Source organism: Rana temporaria, chromosome 1 (genome assembly GCF_905171775.1).
Source record: "Rana temporaria chromosome 1, aRanTem1.1, whole genome shotgun sequence".
In the NCBI taxonomy this organism is placed as follows: domain Eukaryota; kingdom Metazoa; phylum Chordata; class Amphibia; order Anura; family Ranidae; genus Rana; species Rana temporaria.
Genome location: NC_053489.1, coordinates 526,609,013 through 526,631,214, shown reverse-complemented (window position 1 = coordinate 526,631,214; position 22,202 = coordinate 526,609,013). Strand labels below are relative to the sequence as shown.

The 22,202-nt window shown below is 39.0% G+C and overlaps 1 protein-coding gene across 2 annotated transcripts in view; it reads left to right on the top strand.

Annotated features, from left to right (window-relative positions):
• The window catches only part of FBXW7 (F-box and WD repeat domain containing 7), a 241,703-nt gene that overhangs the window by 216,191 nt on the left and 3,310 nt on the right, over nucleotides 1-22,202 (top strand). For both annotated transcript variants that reach the window (XM_040331902.1, XM_040331901.1), the window contains 7 exons: nucleotides 5,443-5,577; nucleotides 9,718-9,841; nucleotides 9,953-10,089; nucleotides 12,414-12,527; nucleotides 15,909-16,090; nucleotides 17,831-18,056; nucleotides 19,932-20,142. In XM_040331902.1, coding sequence (XP_040187836.1) covers nucleotides 5,443-5,577; nucleotides 9,718-9,841; nucleotides 9,953-10,089; nucleotides 12,414-12,527; nucleotides 15,909-16,090; nucleotides 17,831-18,056; nucleotides 19,932-20,142 — 1,129 coding nt within the window. The remainder of the gene's footprint in view (nucleotides 1-5,442; nucleotides 5,578-9,717; nucleotides 9,842-9,952; nucleotides 10,090-12,413; nucleotides 12,528-15,908; nucleotides 16,091-17,830; nucleotides 18,057-19,931; nucleotides 20,143-22,202) is intronic.

Here is a 22,202-nt window from a genome sequence, read left to right as displayed (position 1 = left end):
GGAAGAATTTTTTATTATATCATTGGACTTTTTATTATACACCTATATTTTATAATCCGTTGCTCTTTGCACAATTGTCTACAGTTTATACCCTTTCAGCGCTGCCACACATCTTTTATACCAACTCTTTTAGAGGTTTATTGTTTATTGGAGAGCCTAATGACTTTCTATGGTTAGCAAAATAGGTTTGTCAATTAATTACCGTTTAAATTCTCTCAAGTATAGATCGGTTTCAACTTCTTTTTACTAGTTGACTGGTCCTCTAAAGGCTCTACTTCTGGTTCTAGTCTCTTGATTGGCTAAGAGAGCTTTTACCACATGCCATAATATTTTTACTAAGTCTTTAGGCATGCTTTAGTTTTTGCTTGTTACATTTTGCAGAACGTTTACTGAATAATATAGTATAATGTGTTCTCTTATTTTGAGCCATAATACGTTTACACAATTGTCTTATTTTTGATGTTGTGCCACTAGTGTGTTTTGTTTTTATCAACATCTTGTATTCCTTTGAAAATGACCTGTTTGGCCATGAACCTTTTCTTTTGTGCCCTTATTGTCTGTGCAACAATTGGTGTTCAGCTTTATTCTTTACATTTTGAGTTCCCTAAGCCATGAAGAAGCCAGCTTGCCCTCTCCTATTATTTATGTTCCCATCTATTAAGCCTGTGTTTGTGTAACAAATTAAAACCCTTTGATGAGCAGAGCTCAGTGGAAATTAAACACATTTTGCAAATGTGGAACATTTTCAGTTGTAATGTTTGTGTTCCATGTACGGAGATCAGTCTATGCTATTGAGTTATATTGTGTATATGCATACCTCTCTATATTGTAATCTCAAGTAAAAAGATTTTTAAATTGGTGTGATCTGCTAGGTCATAAATAGGGTTATCCAAAGTACTCGATCGATACGTCTGAAATATAAACAATGTAAAGAAATCCGTGACAAAGTTGGGCTCCACAGTTCATCTCAGATGCTGCCTGGGCTCATCTTCACCAAGCAGTCAATGGTACCAGCAACAGGAATACGACATGTCCAAATGCAAACAGTATACTTATGCAGTATACTTCCCTTATTAAAATAGCCAGCAGGGACTAGTTCTACTCTGACGTGTGTTGTACTAGGCACTGCGCTTTCTTAAAAAGCTTGTAAAGGTTCATTTTTTTTGTTTAAGTAACAAACATGTCATACTTGCCTCCACTGTGCAGCGTGTTTTGCACAGAGTGACCCAGATCCTCGTCTTTTTGGGTCCCTCGGTGGCTGTCTTGTCTCATCTTCGCAAGAGCTAACCCCCCTCTGGGAAGCACTCTCCCAAGGGTGTTAGCTTGTGGGTGCACTCCCGTGATACTGTCGGCGGCCGACTGTATCACTCGGCCCCCGCCGCGTCATTGATTTGATTGACAGCAGTGGGAGCCAATGGCTGTGCTGCGATCTATCATCCAATGAAGAGCCGAGAAGCCAGCACATTCACGACATGGGACTTTCGAGGGCTCAGGTAAGTAAATGGGGGGCTGGGGGCCTGTAAGGATCGGATGTTTTTTCACCTTAATGTATAGGCTGCATTAAGGTGAAAAAACGCAAAGCTTTCCAACCCCTTTTTAAAGTATAAAGGCAATTTTTTTTTCCAGTTTTGGATGTAGTGCAAAGGGTTGGTATGCTTGTCATTTTTTTATTGCTGTCTGTCCCCCTGTTAAGGAGCTTCACCCTCTATTTGTTTTATTGAAAGTAAAAGAAAATCCCAAATGTTCGGTTGCCCCCTGAAATGTAATTAAAGGAAAATCTTCCAATGGGAACACTAGGGAACACCAAGGAATTCCCTTAGTTTGGATGGATTTCCTCTCGCTTCCTATTTGGCTATAGTGCAGGAAGTGAATGGAAATCTCCGCAATGGGGCACAGATGCCGAAATATAATCAGACAGGTTATGACCCTCCCTTACTCCATAATTTTGCTATACGGCAGTAAAGTGGCACGGCTGCGCGCAAATACGTACCTAGTATGATCCGCCACTTTTGGTCTGGAGCGCTCATGCTCCCTGCCGGCAGCCGCCCCCACTGTGATTATACACAGTGGGGGGCTGATCAGCGGGTACCGCTGACTCTGTCTACTGGCACTCACCGATCCTTCGGTACAGAGGCAGAACTGCGGTCTGCCTCTGTAAACAAGGCAGAATACCACCAAAAGAAAGCTTTATTTTGGGGGGGGGGGGGGGGGGGGACATAATTTTATTTGGGTACAACATCGCACGTCCGTGCAATTGTCAGTTATCGCTGTATTGCAAAAAATGGCCTGGTCATGAGGGGGGTATATCTTCTGGAGGGGCAAGTGGTTAAGGAAAACCGATGCTGGTACATTTAACACTTTAAGTTTGTCTTTAATGAAAACATTTACATTTTTTGATAACTTTTGTTTTCTGTCTCTTTTGAAAGATTTTCCTTCTCTTCCTGTCCTAATGTGAAAATTGTCACTTTGGCAGGAAGTGAGGTGAAATTCACAAAAGCGAAAAGCTAATGTAGTTTGCAGCCTCCCCCCACCCTACCAATAACCAGTGTTTTTACTGCTGTTGTGCCCATGTTAAATGCATTTCCCATCACTTCCTATGCTGGTGACAGTGTTGTAAATTGCTGTGGCCCCTGGTGGGAAATTCATTCCTCTATTTCTCCTGGTGTCCTTTGACACTGGGACAAAAAGTAAGGATCAATCAAACATTTAGAGTTGTCACTAGAGCAGGTGGTGTGGGTAAATCATCCAATAGGAACAAATATACCAGTGACAACTGTCTAAAATAGGAGTACTCCTCACGTTGGGTAGCTTTCCTCTTATTAACTGTAATGTCCCCAGGAAAAGAAATGAAGGGAAAATTCTCCAATTGGACACAAAAAGCAAAAAATAAAGCTATAGCAGTGCAAAATTCTTTCTGTCTTTAAAAATGAAATAAAAACTGGGCTTTACAAAAACTTGACATGACTGTGATGAGAAATTAAAAATTGCAAGGTTCATAATTCTAAAATCGGTCTGAATACAGGTAATTGTATCCTTGTTTTGTGTTCCACATAGTTCTTTTTTTTTTTTATCTAGCAGTTTCAGGTCTTTGAAAAGAAGGTAAACTTAAGGATTATGAGTTTCATTGATAGGAGTCAGGATATATAAACAGTGAGTGTAGGCCTTCGAGTTCTTCTTTAATAATAAAACTTTTGATGATTTTCATTATATAAGCTGCTCTTATTACAAAACCAATAAAAGGCTTCCAAGAGGCTCCTATTTATTCTTCACTTTATTGTTTTGGCTTTATGAAGCAATACTTCAGGGATCCAGTGACAATAAAATGGCCTCTGGTGCAATCTATTGACTTCCAATGCGTTATTAGGTGTGTTTTAAATGCCATAACTTGAATTCAGACTTCAATATCCAGAAAATTTAAGGTTAATTGAGCATAACTGTTTTCTTCCTGAAGGGTCTGAAATAATAATTTTTTGCCCTTCCTTTCGTAGTGTTTTGATTTTCCATGTACTGTACACTTGGCTGATGCCTGATCCCTACATACTATGATCAGGATGACAGTTATACTATTGAATCTTGCTTGCTGAATGTAAATACCCCCAGAGCGTTGGCCATATGTTGTATGATTATCTCTCATCCAAATCAAGACCACATTGAGAGAGAACCTACTTTACATCCAATTTTTTTCGTAAACTCTTAAGTGATTGATTTGAAATCAAGTTAAACTGCACATTCCAAAAGCTTTGTTAATAAAATTGCTCATCTCTAATTCATATTTATGGATTGCCATTTGCTGGCACATTCTAACAAAGAGCTTGCATTCTGTAATGATAAACAATATGGCACTTAAACAACAAGAAATAATACTTATTTAGACCAATTATGAGTCAGTGGCCTTCCACTTCACCCTCCTGAGCTCATTTATTTATTACATACTAATACCTGCACTTTTATGAGGGGGGAGAAGATGGTAAATAACAATCAATGATTCAGTATTTGCATACATTGGTACATTGTACCATTGAATAGTGATGTAGCTTATTGTAGAGTTGATGGCCTATTAGTAAATGTAAAGACTATAGTGTTTGTTCCTCTGAGTTTCACAGCCAGCAAACAAGGCACATCTGTTAATTTTATTTTCTGTAACATTTAGGGATCCCCTCTTATATTCCCTTTGTAAGCAACAGATGGACCTTTTCCCCATTGTTTACATTGTGTGTAGTGTTGTCTGTAAATGGGGCAGCTTTATATCTGACAGGAAAAGACACAATGAAACTATTAGGGATGCACCGATACCAGTTTTATAAGACCAAGTACGAGTACCGATACTTTTTCTCAGATACTTGTCGATACCAATTACCGATACCTATTTTTAGTGTCACATTATTAAATGAGCTAATATGCTAATTTAATACTAAATAATTGTGGTTCTTTTTTTATTTTATTATATTGCGTTTTGAACCGCATCTAATTTACCTGACATGTGAACCAAACCGTCTTTTTATGGAGCTGGTTAACATATGTGCAGGCCGGCCGCTGTGCAATTGCGATTTCCAGTGTCATGCACTTAAACAAATTTGCACCTGAACCACTGAACAAAATCGCATCAGACTTTACAGTTTACAAATCGCACTGAAACCATCCCAGCAGATATGTGAACCCGGACATAAAGGTATCGATCTTGGTGTTGGAGCATGTGCAGCAATACAAGTACTCATGCTTAGTATCAATACCGGCATCGGTGCAACTCTAGAAACTATTGTGTGTAGCACAGTGGCTGTGTCTTTCGTACCCTCCCATTATAGTGCCATATATTTGGCTTCAGTTGTTAGCAGATAACAGAGTGAATTTTTGTATGCCCTCCCACATGTTATGGGGTTTCTTTCACAATTCAGTTCAAAAATATTTAATGTGTTTTTATATTTCTGCCTAAACTGACCCAAATGTTTTCATTTTTGCTTTTATGACCTTGCATCGTAAACTCCTGAAAGATTGGGGCTTATATGAATTGTACTGTGTAAAGCATCCAGCGTAAAAAGTCAGCCCTATGCAAGTACAAGAAGTATGTATAGTTCAGACTATGCTGGGTACACTTTGCATTTACACAGGATAGCCTCCTTTACTTTCACAGTTTTTGTAACTCTTTGGCAGGAATGTGTTTTTAGTATGAAATGACACCTCGGCTCATTCACACTGCTTGTGTTGGTCAGCCGACATGCTGCATGGAATTGCAAAGCAGCACAGCGCACAGCAACGCAAATAAGTTTGTTGTCTCCTGCTGTGAAAAGAGAAACGCAATAAACAAAACACATCACTGCATGTGTGTTTAATGTGTGCTAAAGGACACATACATGTTATGAAACCGGTCTAAGCACATTTTTTGGCAAAATAACCCTATAATAAGTTTGATGTCTCTAATGATTCTCCCTATTTTTTGTTTTATAGAGCTGGAGTGGTCCGGAAAAGCTGCTGGCCCTGGATGAACTTATAGACAGTTGTGAACCAACTCAAGTAAAGCATATGATGCAAGTTATTGAGCCTCAGTTTCAGAGGGACTTTATATCTTTACTGCCTAAAGAGGTGAGATTTGTCAGCTGTTGGAGGGCACAGCTAGTTGTATAAACACAAGCCGCCCTCATTTGCCACCTTTAACTGCTGCTAAGCTAATTACGATATTCAGCAAAGTCACTTGTGCTGTGTTAATTGGTGCTTAAGAGCAATGCAAGCCGACACATCTTTGTGACTTCGCGCAGTAATTCCATGATTAATGTGCGCTTATGAGTGAAAGCAGATTGACAATCATGGCAAGTCCCAAGTCTTGCTTGAAGATATGTTTTAGATACGATCTTTTTTCTTAACACAGGTTTTACTACTGCTGAGTTCAAGTTTTACTTTTTCTCAATCTATAGTCCTTTGTAATCACAGTAAAATAACACTGCTAGCTGCATTTGTTTGTGTTTATACCATGCGTTGTGGTGAGTGCTGCATTGTAGAGCTGTGTATCCTGTCATAACCTCTCCCCATGCACGGAACATTGATCCACACTGCATTGCAGGCTTCTCATACAGCAGTACAGTTATTCTCCCTAATACAATGGCTATAAGATTGATTTCACATATTCCATTCATTCGAGAATGCAGGATTATCTTTCTGCTTTAGGTGGTCTTCATAAGTTTATAAACTTTTAGTTGTTGCTTGGGATTACTGTTTGTTAAATTTATAAAATCTAGTCATTTCATAATCTTTTGTCTCCACCAAGAGAATATTTCCTAATAATGTGATCAGATCTTTGATCTTCACTTCCTTCCTAATCTAGTGCTCTTTGTTCTTATACAGCAAATCTTGATGAACATTTGATTAGCAATAAAATGATGGTGGCAATGTCACACTTTGTTATAAGGTTGACTGTCAAATTCAAGTGGGCACTTAAGATGACCGTGGTGTACATTTTTTTGTCATTGAAGATTTCATTGGACTGAAGAAACTGCTCATATAATTATAGGACAGTGGTCTAAAACATCCAATATTTGGTGTGGAAACATGTAACACGAGAGAATTTAAACCCAGTATGGTTGCCAAATCATTCCTTTAAAACTTAACACACAATTACACATGTTCAGAGGCTTATTGCATATAAGGCACTAAGTGAGTTAATTAAACACCTTAATCAGCCACAGAACCTGTGTTTGGATTTAAAGGCTGGGTTCACACCATTGTGCATTGGATGCGGAATTCACAATGGCAGGAGATTTTAAACCGGCTCTCTATGGAGCCGGTTCACATATCTCTGCTGTGGCTCTGGTGCATATTTGCACAGTAGCCCTGTGCGTCTTTTGGTCCATTTCAGGTCTGAATTCAGCCCAAAATTCGGTCTGAAATCGGACCGAAACATGAACTTAGCCTAAAAATGGAAACCTTAAATCACAGATTTTGTTGTTGCCTATATTTTTTTGCCTAAATTACTGTAGTATACAGCTACATAAAAAAGATAGTAGCATTTTAGAGGCAGGGTATGCCAAGTGCCATTTTATAAGCTTGCAGAACTCCACAGTGGAGATGAGATATACAAGATAATTTTTTTTTTTTTACCCTGTATTCATGAGTAGGGCATATTCCTGGTGATTTTGAAGTGTTATTTTTTTGTTTTTTGCTTCTATTTTGAAGGGCGGTGGGGGGGGGTGGGGGTTAAAAAATAACTTGAATGCTTTGTGCAAGTATTTTTGCACATGTGTCAAGCTTTGGGGCGTGCATTTCCTGTGCTGAGCAAGGGTAGGAGTTCAATTATATAGGAGCCAAGAAGTTCTTCTATGTGCAACATGCATATTCTTTCACATTTTTGTGCCTAAAGTGTGTGAGGCAAAAAATGCCTCATTATGCTCACAAATAGTTAATGTACTTTTTTTTAAAGCAAAAGTTTGCCTTCGTAACGTGTGACTGCAGTATGGGGAGACGCTGCCCACACCAGCTGTTCTTTATTTTTATTTTTTAGAGAGTGAAGCCATGCAGGGCTCCACCCATGTCATTCGTTCAGAGTTCTGCGAATGAATGAACTACAACTACCATTTGCCTTTGCGGATATCAGGTGGTTGTTCTTGATGAACTACCACAGTGTTGTTGAGCGGCTCTGGTAGTTTATTGAATTTCATCCTGTCAGTATGAAACTGCCTCTCAGTACACTCTCTGGCTAGACTGACGGTCTGTCCTGCATGGCACCAGAGATCTGCTGATCATAAGTGCAATGCTTTCCAGGCTCCTAAAGAAAAAAAAATTGTAAATGCGTATGTTTTTACTTGCAAAAAATTTGCATTTATTATAATTTTATTTAAAAAGAACTTTCCCTCAAAGTGGTTAAAAAACCCTCACAAATATACCCAGTGAAGTAAATAGCCTCAGATGATACACGGAGATGAGACAAATCCTCCTACATACGTTTTGCTTGTATATCGGCTGTTTTCCCCTTTCTACACTTTGAAAAGTGCAGATCGTGTTAAAAGTCTCCATCTTTGAGCAGTAAATAGGGTGGGTGGAGAGACTGAATATGCACTGTGTTAGAGCTGATTGGAGGAAAGGGACACCCCCCTCCACATAGGTAGAGGAACGAAGGAACATATATAGGCTTACCTATAGATGGATATCAACCATTTTACTCCCACTTTAAATCCCACTTTAAATTTTAAAATAGTTTGTCATTTATTATCTTGATTATAGCAGTTACTTTATATGTGGTATAAATTCTAAAATTTTCCTCTTAAAAAAATAAATAAAAAAAAAAGTCATACAGTCTATCGAATTGTTTCCAATTTTATTTTGGTCGTATTCAGTAGTTTAAAGCTCATGGTTTAATGAAGGGGATGTTTTAAGAGCATATTTTGGCAATGGTTTAATTGAATCCTTTGGAGGATCATGCCTTTTAGAGAACTACACTTAGAAATAAGTAATTTCCTCCCTGATTTGATGTCTCATTTACCAGAGCCAGCTGTTAGTTGCAATCTGGCACTACACCATACTGCATTACAGAATGTGCCGTATATACAACGTGCCGGCACACCAATTTAAAACAAGGAACAAAGCCGGGGCAGTGCTTGAAAAATCTAGATCACATTTGGTTGTACAAGAATGTTGTTTTTTTTTTTTTTAAATATGCAGCAGTAGGCAAAAAAAGGTTTGTCTAATTTAAAACACCTTATATTTCCAACAACTCATTTGCAATTGAAATGACTTGCACAAATGTTTCCTGTTAATATCAATATCTATTACCACTATGTTAATGCTGTGAAAAGTGCAGAAAATCAGCATTTTAATGTGAGCTTTCAGACCGGAGTGAGAGACATTGAGCAGATGTTGAGAGGTTGAATTCTGGGAGCTGAAACGTAGGTGCATCAGTTAAGCAAATGGCAGATAATTTAAAGGGGAAGAGTGCAATATGCAGTACTGCATTTGCCAAGCATAACGAGCCTGCAAATGTTTTAGAATAATGGTGCTGCGTAGTCATAGCCAAACCTATTCCAGTAGAGCTTACAATAGAGGAAAGTCGATCATTTTACACACTCACAAGGCCCTGTCTTCTGTGGACTCAAAGTGTAGATTTTTAGGCTTTGACTTCAATTATGGTGTTGTATGTATGTATTTTTTTTATATCCGACCTGGTGGTCTTAGAAGTCAAAGCTGAATGTCTCCTGTGAAAGGTTGAGTGAGCTAATTCATGACTGCACTTTATCATCAGGCAGTATCTATAATCATAACCGTGTTTACATTCAAGCGTTTGATAAGGATGTTTCCACTCATTTTTCTTACAAGTGACAACCATCTGGTCATCTGCATGTGTCTGAGTGGGAGAGTTACTGTGTAACAGTACAATTTTTTTCCATGTTTCCTAGACATCTGCACCGGCTTTGCACAATTGTCCAACCTTTTTTTTAAACTAGACACTTATATGTTGTTGGAGGAAGTCAGGACTGACTTCGAAAGACCACACTCATTGCAAGAGTGGGTATTACCACATACACACACTTTGTCCTTATATTTGTACTGTAGTTACATTTGGTGGTGGTGTGCAGTTTTTCTTTTAAGGACCTCCTTTCTTTTGTCTTGAAGTGGTTTTATGTTAAAGTTAGAAAGTAGTTAAAAGTACTTTATTAGGTAAATTGGATAGGTAGGCTTGTGTCTTAGACTTTTATCTCTTTATTGATTTTAGTGCCCACCTTAATTTATCTTTTCTAGTTGGCGTTGTATGTTCTATCCTTTCTGGAACCTAAGGATCTCCTTCAAGCAGCACAGACATGTCGGTACTGGCGAATTCTGGCCGAAGACAACCTTTTGTGGAGGGAAAAATGTAAAGAAGATGGTAAGAATCAACATATTTCAGATGACAAAGCGTTTTACACCTTGTGGGGATTTTATTTTGAGCCCATTTTTTTGTTTCCTTTGCATATATGTTTCTTCATAACTTTTTCAGGTATTGATGAACCTTTACATATAAAAAGAAGAAAAGTGCTAAAACCGGGTTTCACGCACAGTCCATGGAAAAGTGCTTTTATTAGGCAGCACCGAATTGATACGAACTGGCGACGAGGGGAACTTAAGTCTCCAAAGGTAAAGCTTGCCAATTTGTATTTGCTTTAATATTTTAGTGTGTGTGTGTGTATGTGCTTAAAAAAATGATTCTATGTTAGTCTAGCATTGCAACCCTCTAATTTCTTCAGTTCTAGGAATTGAAGAAAGCTGATTTTTTTCTTAACAAAATATTAGAGAAGAGCAGAAATATGACAAAGTGACATCTATAAAAGTAAAATTAAAACGCCCCCACCTAGGTGTGCAACTAAAATATTAAAGAGGAACTGCAGTCTGCTCACATAATTTGTAATAAAAACATCTTGGCCATTCTGAAGCTTCCCTCCAACCACTTTGCATATTATTTTACATATACTGTGATTCTGTACTTGCCAAATATGCTGCAGAAATCTCCATCCACTGAGTCTGGCTGCAATAATTTTAGCTGTGGGCAGCTTGAAGCTGCTGCCTGTTCACTTCCTGGATTTACACAGACACAAAGGCACACCTCCAGCTCTGCAGCTCTCATTGGCCCTCTTATGATTCATCCCCCCTTCCTTCCTGCCAAACTCTTGTGAGAGAAAGCTGTACATGTCATAAGAAAAAGCTTTTTTCCACAGAAGAAACAGGAAGTGGGCTGTATAAGGTATTGACTGGCAGAAAAAAAACATGTTTTACGATCCAAAGTTAAAACAACAAGGGCAGAAGATTTAATAGATAAAAAGATAGAAAAAATGACCGACGTTCCTCTTTAATGGTAGTATAAGCAGCCGCTGTCTAGGCCATCTATCTCGATGACCACAACTGCTATAGTGAATACTACTATTTAATAATCTTTCTGTGCAATGTAAAGTGCTTAGATCCCGGGATGTTCTCTGTGTGTCCACCACGTTGAATGGTATAATCACTCTGCACTCACCAGATGTTTGTGACTCCCTTGCTGTATAGTATTGGAAGTCAGCTGGGCTTGTAGGTTTTATGGGGAACCTATCCCACTGTGATGTCCTCTTGGTGACTCCCACAGGTCCAGACTCCCTCTAAGTATCCCCCCTTGTTTCTGTATGTTGTATGCAGTAACAGGCTACCTCATGCTGGATCCCAGATTATTGACAACTAAGGAAAATTTCCGCTCCAGGTGAGAAACTCTAAGCACAATAGTGTGAGACTTCTCACATGGGTCCAAGCCCCGACTCTCCTGCCATAGAAGACTGAATAAGGAAAGAAATCGGCTGCACACCGACGTTCTTGAAGTCCGTTTATTGAATGCTCCATACAAACAATGACACACCACGGTTACAGTAGCCAGCACATAGGTGGACTAGTTTCGCACAGCTACACTGTGCTTACTGATGGCTAAGAACAGTGTAGCTGTGCTAAGCTAGTCCACCTCTGTTCCGACTACTGCAACCGTGGTGTGTTTCATTGTTTGTATGGAACATTCAATAAATCCACACAGACTGACTTTAGTCTATGTGTGTTGATGCTGAGAAGCGAGGATCCAGCATGGTTGGGTTTACTATAATTGTCGTATTCACTATAGCAGTTGTGGTATAATGCATCAGTTTATGGTTAAGCAAGCGCTGTCTGAATGTTCTTCAAAGTGACATTTATACAACAGGGTATATGCAGTTACACAGTTAAGGCAATAACAATTTCCATATTAACATAGAAAAATCATACCTGGTTAATAAATGTACTGCAAAAACAGCAGTTCATAGATGAGAAAAGTATATGAGGTCATCCTACGGTATAGTGGCATGTAGTAATAGGTTTACTCGGCATCATAAGTGGAAGTAGTTTCTAGCAATTTATTCCATACTTTGTGATGCTTTGGTAGGACACCCTGTATGAACTTACAACACTTTCTTGTAGGGTAAGGTGGCATTAACAGCGGCCAGCCGTTCTCCAACAGTCAAATGCAGCACCCTGAGCCATGCCTGGGCAATTCAAATTCTGGCTGTGAATAGAGATTCTTGTAAAAAGATATGAAGGAATTTGTCATGATCGGGGTCAGTGAACACACCCAAGACCTGACTGAACTTTTAAGACTTTTTTGAAACCGTCAGCTTTTTGTAATAGAATGCAGTAATGTATGATAACAATTTTCTGTCCTTTAGGCAATCATTGTTTTAACATGGGCAGGGAAAGAGTCCAAGGTTCAATCAAAGTATTAGCCTGCAGGCATGTTGCTTCTAAATCTGTGTTGTACATAACAAACACACGCCAAGGATACGTTATAAACAATAATGCGCACATATTCTGAACCATTTAAAGGCTCTGTTCATTACGGTTTACAGAGTTAAAGCAGGTTTCTGTTGAGTTCCATTTGTATTATGATTCCTAACCAGCTTTCTTTTCTTTCTTAGGTGCTGAAAGGTCATGATGATCATGTGATTACATGCCTCCAGTTTTGTGGTAACCGAATAGTTAGCGGATCTGATGACAACACTTTAAAAGTTTGGTCAGCAGTTACTGGAAAGGTAAGATCACAAAGTCATAAGATGCTAGCCTCCATAATTTGTGATGCCTTTACCAATTTATTGTATTTTTGCCAGGGAAATGGGATTGGTATGCAGGACATAATGGCCTTCCTGAATGCACCTTTTTAAAATGGGTTCAGTAGCAGCCATGTCTGGTCATTTGGTGATGACTCGACCTTGGCATCCTGTCCTACCAGTCATAAACTACCAGCACAATCTGCCTCGCCATGCCTGGCCAACTGTTGTTTTGCAGCAGTAGGTAAGAATTTTTGGCACTGACATTTTTGGATGTGTTGTTTTCTTCCCCTCAAGTTTAGCCAGGTAGAACAGCTTCCTGATTATTATTTTTTTTTCAATATATGAACCTAAAATTATTTTTGTAGGGATCAAACACGGATATGTGCTGCTACAGTGTTTCTGCTCCATTTCGCAATCTGCTTTGACATGAGGGATTACAGAGTTGTTACAGTATTTCAATTGCTGTATGTGCCAGCTTGTTAACTGGGTCATCTGGCCTGCAAAATTCCAGCAGTGCTGAAATATTTGGCATTATAGCACAGATGATAGGAGCCAATTTATCGTTAGCCAGCTATTGTGAATGGCAATTTTTTCTGCCATCAATCCGCAATAATACAAATATTTATGTGTGCGCCATATATGATACTCGGAAGCCATGCTCTTAAATGCAGATGGAACATTGGTCTTAACGCTTAGCATGAACAGTAAAACCCTATTTGCAGGCTTAAAATAAAGTGCCTTTGGGGTATAGAGAATTCAGCTACTCCCTGTCTGTCCACATTCTTCGGCATGAGCTGCTCCCATGAAAGAGAGTGCAGACGGTGCCTAGTTTCATTGCAGAGAAACTCAAGTCTTTCATGTTCTGTGAGATCAGTTTAATTAGTCCTCCATAACCAATATAAAAAAAAACTCCAGTTCCCTAAATTGTGCATTGGCTCTGGTACTTGTCGCACCCTTAGCCTTTATTACAATAATCAAAGTTGTGCATCTGATCCTCCTGCTGGCAGTAAATCTGTGAGTGACATTTTGTGGTACCGTTTTACTTTGTTCCCATACATGCAGCCGTTAGCGTTGCTGAAGAAGTGTTATGGTAAGATAAGAGTACAGCATATGGTGATATTCTAAAAATTATTTTTGACAAAAATGTGTGAAAATTAGTCTCTCCACTCAAAGGCAAATAATCAGCAGCATAGTTTAAATTAGGATAATAATGCATTTTTTTTTCTTTTTATAAATGTATGTTTGTCTTATGATTTCTAAATCCATTTCAGTAGTGCTCGTTTTATCACTACAGCATTTCAGGATTTTAATATAAATGGCATAAAACCTTAAACTGTTTTACCTTCTGTTTACAAAACTTTAACTAAAACGTAGACCATTTGCTCATAGCAACAATCAAATTCCAGTTGTTCATTTCCAGAATGAATTAATAATTAAAAGCTGGTTGGTTGCGAAGTCTAACGTTTTATTAGTCTGTTGGTGTTGCGTAATGCAAAAGATGTGTGCAATTTCTAATTTCTTTTTCTAAATGAATTCTAAGTGTGCAGCTGTACTGCTGTATTTTAGAAACCTGTAATGTTGTAATATAATGAGTTACAATCTTTAATATATGAAATTGTTTTATTGTGGTAAAGTGGAAGAAAAGGCTAACTCTAGCTATTCTTAAAAATGCTCTCCTTACTCATCCTGCTTTAAAAAAAAAAAAAATAAAATATATATATATATATATATGTGTACTTGCCTATTTTAATCTGCTCTGGTCCAGTCACGTGATCCTGCACTGTCATTTCCCCCGTGTAAGGGATCACTCAACAGCGGCTGTAAATTCCCAGAACCGTAATGTCACCCATAGGCTTCCATGGCCCAGCCATTGTCGGGGCACCCTCGTTTTCTCTCCCCTGTAGCAGCTGCTGCTCACTGATGCAGGGGAGTCAAAACTGCAGGATCATGCGGCCAGACCAGAGTGGATTAAAAATAGGTAGGTACGCAGATCTTTTTTTCATACAGGGTAGTAGTAAGGAGGTGACGGGGGGATGGAACATTTTTAAGAGAATTTATGGATAGACTTTTCTTCACCTTTAACCTGTTCATACATCGTGCTAATTTTGGACAGTCGCATTGGATCAACTTTTGTTGAGGAGACCGCTGAAAGTTTTTGGGCTTTACTGTAGTTTCATATAATCAGTGCTGCCTCTGTTCAGGTATTTTGACACCCGATGGAGCTAACTGTCTGAATAGATTAGCCCCAGTGGGGAGATTCATTCATCTGCTCTGTATAGTGTGGCAGGAGGAATTGTTTTTTTTTTTTTTTCCTGATTTAGACTGCGGGGCAGTGTGTGATTAGCTTTAGGGTGGGCACCATATGGCCTGTATGTTAGCCTGATGAGAAAATCGCTGGTGTGTCTAACCCTCGGACATTTCCATTGAGTAGGGAAGGCCTGCGGAGGAGTGGGCTTATCCTAGCATTGTATATTGGCTACATATCACTGAGCACTCTTGCAGAGTCTCTGCTTGCCTGTGTTTCACACAAAGAGAAGCGTTGAATGAATGTAATAAAAAATATTAATAACTACACACAAGACCTACTCCCAGGCTTTTGCACGATCTTTGTATTACGGAGTTAAAACTACAAAAGGAGACTTTTAAAACCAGTCATGCATGATGAAATTTGTAGCAAAAATATATTGATGAGTCATAAATCCCAGTTATAAATAAGCTTGTTGGATAGTAAGTCGCTGGGCAACAGGGTTTGTGTCACAGCTGTAACATGTAAGTGGGCTGGTTTGACTTGAGATCTGTACTCAATAATATGCTAAGTGGGCGTTGATGGACGAATGAGTTTAATAACAACTTTGAGACACAATGGTTTAATTGCAATCTACTGATTACCTAACAAGATCAAGCGTAGGTGACACACCCAGATGTACATGCATTGACTATCTTTGTCAGCAGCATAGTATCTTAAAGACTTTTTTTTCCTGCGTATCTTATTTATTTCTAAAGGAATGAAATTAAATAATTATCTTACCATACTGATATTTATAACTGTCCTAGTAAATTTCGTCTTTTTTTTTTTATGCTTCCTGTATTAATAAAGATGTGTTTTGGATATTCCAAAAATGCATCAAAAGTCCAAAGCACATTCAAGATATTTAGGAGATGTCAATATTCCTCATAGCACAAAGTAGCAATGCTAGGGGCAAAATATTGTGGCTCTGTGCAGTGACATGATTAAGTGTGGAAGCTCTGTCTTCATCTGATATTTTGGCTCTTTCTTTGAGACAGTATGTATTGAATTACTGAGTACATTTAACAGAATTTCTGCAGCCTAATTTTGTGAATGATTGTGCTGTCTCTTTACAGTGTCTGAGAACGTTAGTTGGACATACGGGTGGTGTCTGGTCATCTCAGATGAGAGATAACATCATTATCAGCGGTTCCACAGACAGGACGTTAAAAGTATGGAATGCAGAAACTGGGGAATGTATACACACGCTTTATGGACATACCTCCACTGTGCGATGCATGCATCTACATGAGAAAAGGTTTGTTGTCTTTGTTTATTCCTTTAATAAATCATTTACAAATATTCACATAGCACTGACAATTTATGCAGTGTTGTACATTCACACCAGTCATTGTCCTTGAGGAGCTTCTAATGAGGGAATTTTTTTCCTGCTACCACGTACAAGACAGTGTTGATGCAGGAATCCCTCTTATCATTTTCTTCTCCCGGCGGGATGGTGGGGGAAGCTGTCCCTGCTGGGATAAGGCAGTGATTATTGCTAGTGGCTATAGCAGCCGTTGGCGATAATTTCAGGTAAAACCCAGCATGCTGGTTGTACCCAAACTTGGTACGTTCAGCCTCATCTGAGCTAGTTCCTGATGAACCGGCCAAGATTTGCACCGTGTATGCCTTAGGCTAGGTACACAAGTTAAGTGTTTTTTTTATCCAACCCTATGGGGCTGAATGCAAAGAAAACAGAGAGGTCGCCGTTGTAACCAAGCAATGATCCATGTTTTCAGTCATTGGTTGCCAGCACTTATCAGATGCTGGTTTTCCAGCTTGCCTTTTCCACAGAAGACGGGCAGCTGTACACACAGTCCGAATGTCAGCCGGTTCCTGCTCAACTGACCGATATTCTGATCGTGTGTACCCAGCTTAAAGTGGTTGTAAAGGCAAAAGTTTTTGTTTTATCTTGTGTGCAGCAGCCCCCTCAGCCCTCCTAACACTTACCTGAGCCCCATGTCCATCCAGCGATGTTCACGTGTGCCTCGACCATTCCTTTCCTGATTAAGACACAGCAGCGTCGCCATTTTCTCCTGCTGCTGTCACTCAAATGTAGTTAGCCAATCGGGAGAGAGGGGGGTGGGGCCTAAGCCTGGCTCCATGTCTAAATGGATACACAGAGCTGCAGCTCAGGTTCCCCCATAGCAAGCTGTTTGCTGTGGGGGCACTCAACAGGTGGGAGGGGCCAGGAACACCGGCGAGGGACCCGCAAAGAGGATGATCTTGGCTGCTCTGTGCAAAGCCTCTGCACAGAACAGGTAAGTATAACATGTATGTTTTAATAGGAAAAACATGGGACTTTAGTATTACTTTAAGGCCCCTTCCACAACCCCGCTGAGCAGGCAGATAGCTGGTCAGTATCCACTCCGCTTATGCAGAGCAAACAAAGCCTGCTCTCCTCTGTGGGTGGTCGGATGTAAACAGACCGGCTATCCCATTTACACCCAACTGCCATTAAATCCGTCATAAGGATGGAGAATGGATCCCTATCCATCTGTTTTCTTTTGGATCAGATGTTGGCGGGTGTCAACGGACACATGTCTGTTGACACCCGCAGCTCCATTGAGAAGACTGGAGGGTCCGATCCGGTCTGCCTAAAAAACTGACAAAAATTGGTCCGCTGGTGTAAAAAGAGGCCCTAGGTGTACTTTATATTTACATGTTAATGTGATTAAGGCATTTGTACAGAGAGCTTCCATGGGTTTTACTTGGTGATTTTTCTAGGGTACAATCTCTTGTATATCCTGGTAACAAAATGGATGTACCACAGAACCCCTCTGTGGATTTTTTTGTGTTCACATCTGTTTTATCTGTCAGTTTCATTTGTTTTAACAATCTGTTTTTTCTGTTATTTGCTTTGACATAAAAATGAAAGCCAGGTCAGCAGTAACATGTGCGAAAATACTTCTCTTGTGTTTGTTTTCATAAGAAGAAGGCAGGATATTTTCATATGTACTCCAATTACATGTGCTGCAATATGTCCTCTCTTTTACAGGGTAGTGAGCGGGTCACGAGATGCCACCCTTCGAGTCTGGGATATTGAAACAGGCCAGTGCTTACATGTTCTGATGGGGCATGTAGCAGCTGTCCGCTGTGTTCAGTACGATGGACGGAGGGTCGTTAGCGGGGCTTACGATTTCATGGTGAAAGTCTGGGATCCAGAGACCGAAACCTGTTTACACACACTGCAAGGCCACACAAACAGAGTCTATTCTCTACAGGTATGAACAATATATTTACATGAGAATATTTTTTTTTTATTTCCTCTGTATTGTTGTTCTAGCTCTTTGTTCGACTTACAGCGCATTAAAAAAGCGTAATTTTATTCAGCTTGGCACGCTCGGGTTTTAAATGCATGTAGGTCAAATGCCACCCCGATTTGTATTTACTTTGCTCAGAGCTCATTATAATGTGCCCTTACTGTCAGGCTCTCTGCTCTTTTTATCCTGTCTCTAGAAATGCCCTCTGGTTATGAGACGCATCAGATTTCTTGCTGTGATTGGCTATGCCATTTTAGGTCACCAATTAGCTGCATATTTCTATCTGAATATTTTAAAGCAGTTTCTTCTAACCTTATTTAATTTCTTTTAGCAAGTGAGGCCAATGTCCATCTTTTTGGTTTCATGCGGTTTTGTACCTCTGCAAGCAAGGAAGTGAATGTTAAGATTTCATCAAAGATGCATGACCAGCCTCCCATTTGCAACTCATATGTTTTATGTTAAAAAGTCAAGTGCTGAGTAAAATAATTGCTAGTTTCTCTTGGATTATGGACATTTTCCAGGTCATGACCACAGCACAGATTCTGAACCCCGCCATACGTATGCATTTCAGTTGAACACAAAAACAGTACTCTGCAGTATAAAAATCCAACTGCAAGCAATTTGAGGGGTTTCTTTTTCCTATAATAGTCATGTCCACGTGGAAGCGTACAAAAGATTATGAGCCACATAGATAGTTGGTGGTGGAAGAGATGAGACTTATTTCACATTTCAGATAACTTTCCTAGTATCAGCTTTAGAAACTGAGATGTCTCATTCAAAGACTGAAACAGCTTTGCTTTTGGAGACTACAGGAAAAGTTTTATTTAGATTTGAGGTTATAGCTGGGTTGATTTACTAAAACATCTGGTGCAGCTGTGCATGGTAGCCAATTGGCTTCTAAATTTAGCTTGTTCATATAAGCTTTGACAAAAATAATACGAAGTTGAAGTTTTGTGTGTTTGATAATAACTGCATAAAGGAAGTTGAGACTTCCTATGTTTGAAATTGTACGATATCTACATACAGTATTTCTAGTCTCCATTTTGAATATTTTACACAGCTGAGTTCTGGGATCTTCATTACTTTTTAACCTTAGCACCCTTTGCCCAAGGACAACAAACACTTATGTAAGTTTTAAACAAGAATGACTTCATCAACTTTCATTTGACATCATCACTGCCTTCTTCATCGTTTACATTGCCCAGGTGACAGTGGGAGGATCAAATCAGGTGGCGAACATCACATCCAATGTGTCCCACTAGGGCTAGATGAAAACAATATTTCCCATGATAACATGCAGGGTGTGGTCTGTGTGAAGACCACACCCACCACCAGAAGGATCATGTCACTGATCTGTTAACTACTAGGCAAAATAAATGGGACTAGGAGCCCTTTTTAATTAGGGAAAAAGCAGTGGCGCTAAGTCACACACACTGGAAAAACAAAGGTCAAGCAGGCATAAATAAGGGGCATATTTGAGCTACAATAAAGAGGGGAAGAACAAACTTTACTTAACAGTTTTTTAAACAAGCTAATGAAGCAGTTTGTTTTTCAATAAGGACACTTTTATTTCTTTTTGCTGGAGTGCAGCTTTAAGATTTTAAGGTGTTTGAGTGTTTTGGATCGTCAAATACAATATAAGCTAAAAAAAGAAATGAAGTGCAAAAATATATAGACCAGTCACGAATCCCTTATCCATGGGTTATGTTAGGACCTTCTGATCTACAGACGCCTCACACACAAGTTTTTTTGTCATGAGATTTTCTAAATACATTTTTTTTCTCTGCTAAACATGAAGCTTAAATATGTGTCTGTTTTTTTTTTTTCCATTTGCAGTTTGATGGCATCCATGTAGTCAGTGGATCTTTGGATACCTCAATAAGAGTCTGGGATGTGGAGACTGGAAATTGTATCCACACATTAACTGGGCACCAGTCATTAACCAGTGGAATGGAACTTAAGGATAACATTCTTGTCTCGGGAAATGCAGATTCTACTGTTAAAATATGGGACATTAAAACAGGACAGTGTTTACAAACATTGCAAGGTATGTTGACTAAGTTCTCTTCACTAGATCAGTATATGCAGGATGTGCCACAAAGCTTAAAGTATATTTTATTTTATTATGTTTATCTTTTAAAAGCTACCTTTCTTGCTTCCCTTCGACCACCAAGTGTTATGCTTACCACCCCCTGCTCTTCTAAGATCGTTGCTCTGTGCAGCCTCCTGTGTACCACTATTGGATGGCCTTTCCATAGAAATAAATGGGGTATTAAGTCATTTCCTTGCTTTCTTTACATAAGCTGGTTTGCCCATTTAACCCTTCATTCTGATCCATATGATTCTGCAGAAGGAATACACATGGGCATTGTTTATCAACTCCTCTACAGATAAGACTCTATCTATTGAAACCATTCATATTCAAGTTTTCTTTATTGAGATGTCATTTTGTAATGCAAATGTGCATGTTATTTTGTGTATATGAGGCAGTACATACCTTATGTATTTTTATGAGAAGTGCAAGATTATGCTTAAATCTTGCTATACAGTAAGCATTATCTCCACTGGAACAGTTGCCCTGCTGTAGCATGCTCTTTTTCGGTTCTTGGGTTGTTGTAGTCAACATTTCTACTTCTTTTACTAGGGTAGTGCACAAAACCAATATATAATGCATTCATTCCACTTTTAGAAAACACAATGATCAATCTGTGCTACAGAAATTACATTCTTGTAGTTTCAATTTGTTTAAACTGTTTAAGTCCGGTAAAATAGTTAATTTTGATTAGGAAGAAAAATGCCAGGAAAATAAAAGGTCCATTGTCTCATCGTCTTCTGCGTTCCTATTCTTAGGAAGGAAAATGGCCACCATTCTACTTGCATGATTTATTTGACTAGACAGCTTATGCTGCCTTGCAGTCCAATTAAATCAGCCAGTCTTGTAAGGTGCAACTAACCCTCTGGATGCAGGCAAGGACTAACACTAGATATGACATTTCCTGAGCATACTTCATGGTCTGCTAGCCAAATCTATCATTACAATTGTATTATGGCATCGCAAAATTCATCCAGCCCTATGTAATTACATGGCATTCTATTTTATTGAGATAGCAAACAGATATTTCTATGACATTTTAGGACTAGGCTGGAAATGTTTGCACAAACATGTTATTAATTTTCTTTTCAGAAGGTGTTTGATATCCCGTTGCCTCCTGGCAGTTTGTGCACATATATGTACTAATGCACACATTCAGCCATATTGTAAATGTAGTGTTTACCAATCTAATTCATTTGAACAGCACTTCATTCGTTTAAACCAAGATTCCTGGAATTGTGTTTGTGTTTTCTGAGCAAAGGAAGCACAAGCACGAAAGTTTCTGCTGTTGGTCTTATAAAATCTACAAGCACACTGTTTAACAAACACCATTCATGATATCAAATGGTTATGGTTTAAAGTGGCAGATGCCACTCAGGGTGGTCACACATAATGTTGCTCTAAAATGGAATTTCCCAACTATGTTAAGGTTTGCCCCCATACCTAAGCACACTATGTAGAAGTTTGAAATCGAAAATATCCTGTGCTTAGGAAGGTTATTAAAAATGTGGGTGAAATTCAAACTTTTATCATAACTATTCTGGTCTCACTAAAATCATCAACCTGTGGCCCTCCAGCTGTTGTGGAACTACAAGTGTCGTCATGCATCTGCCTTTGGTAGTCATGCTTGTAACTGTCAGCCTTGCAATGCATCGTGGGACTTGTAGTTCTCCAACAACTGCATGGCCACAGGTTGAGCATCCATGCATTAGTCTATGTATATATGACCTATGTGTCTGAAATACATACAGTCAGGTGGGATTCCCTAAACTCCTGCTTTCAGATTAAATTTGACCAGTTAAAATAGTAAAATAATGTCAGCGCTCTTTCAGTAAAATTTATGTAAATATATTGTACCCCAATAACCAAAATATAACAAAAATGCAGTGCTAAAATATTAAGTGTCCACAAAAATGTGACCATAAACTGAAGTTTGTCAGAACATCAAAAAATAAACCGTTCATATTGTTATGGGTGAAAAACATAAGTGTTCCACTTCAGCCTTCACCCAACAC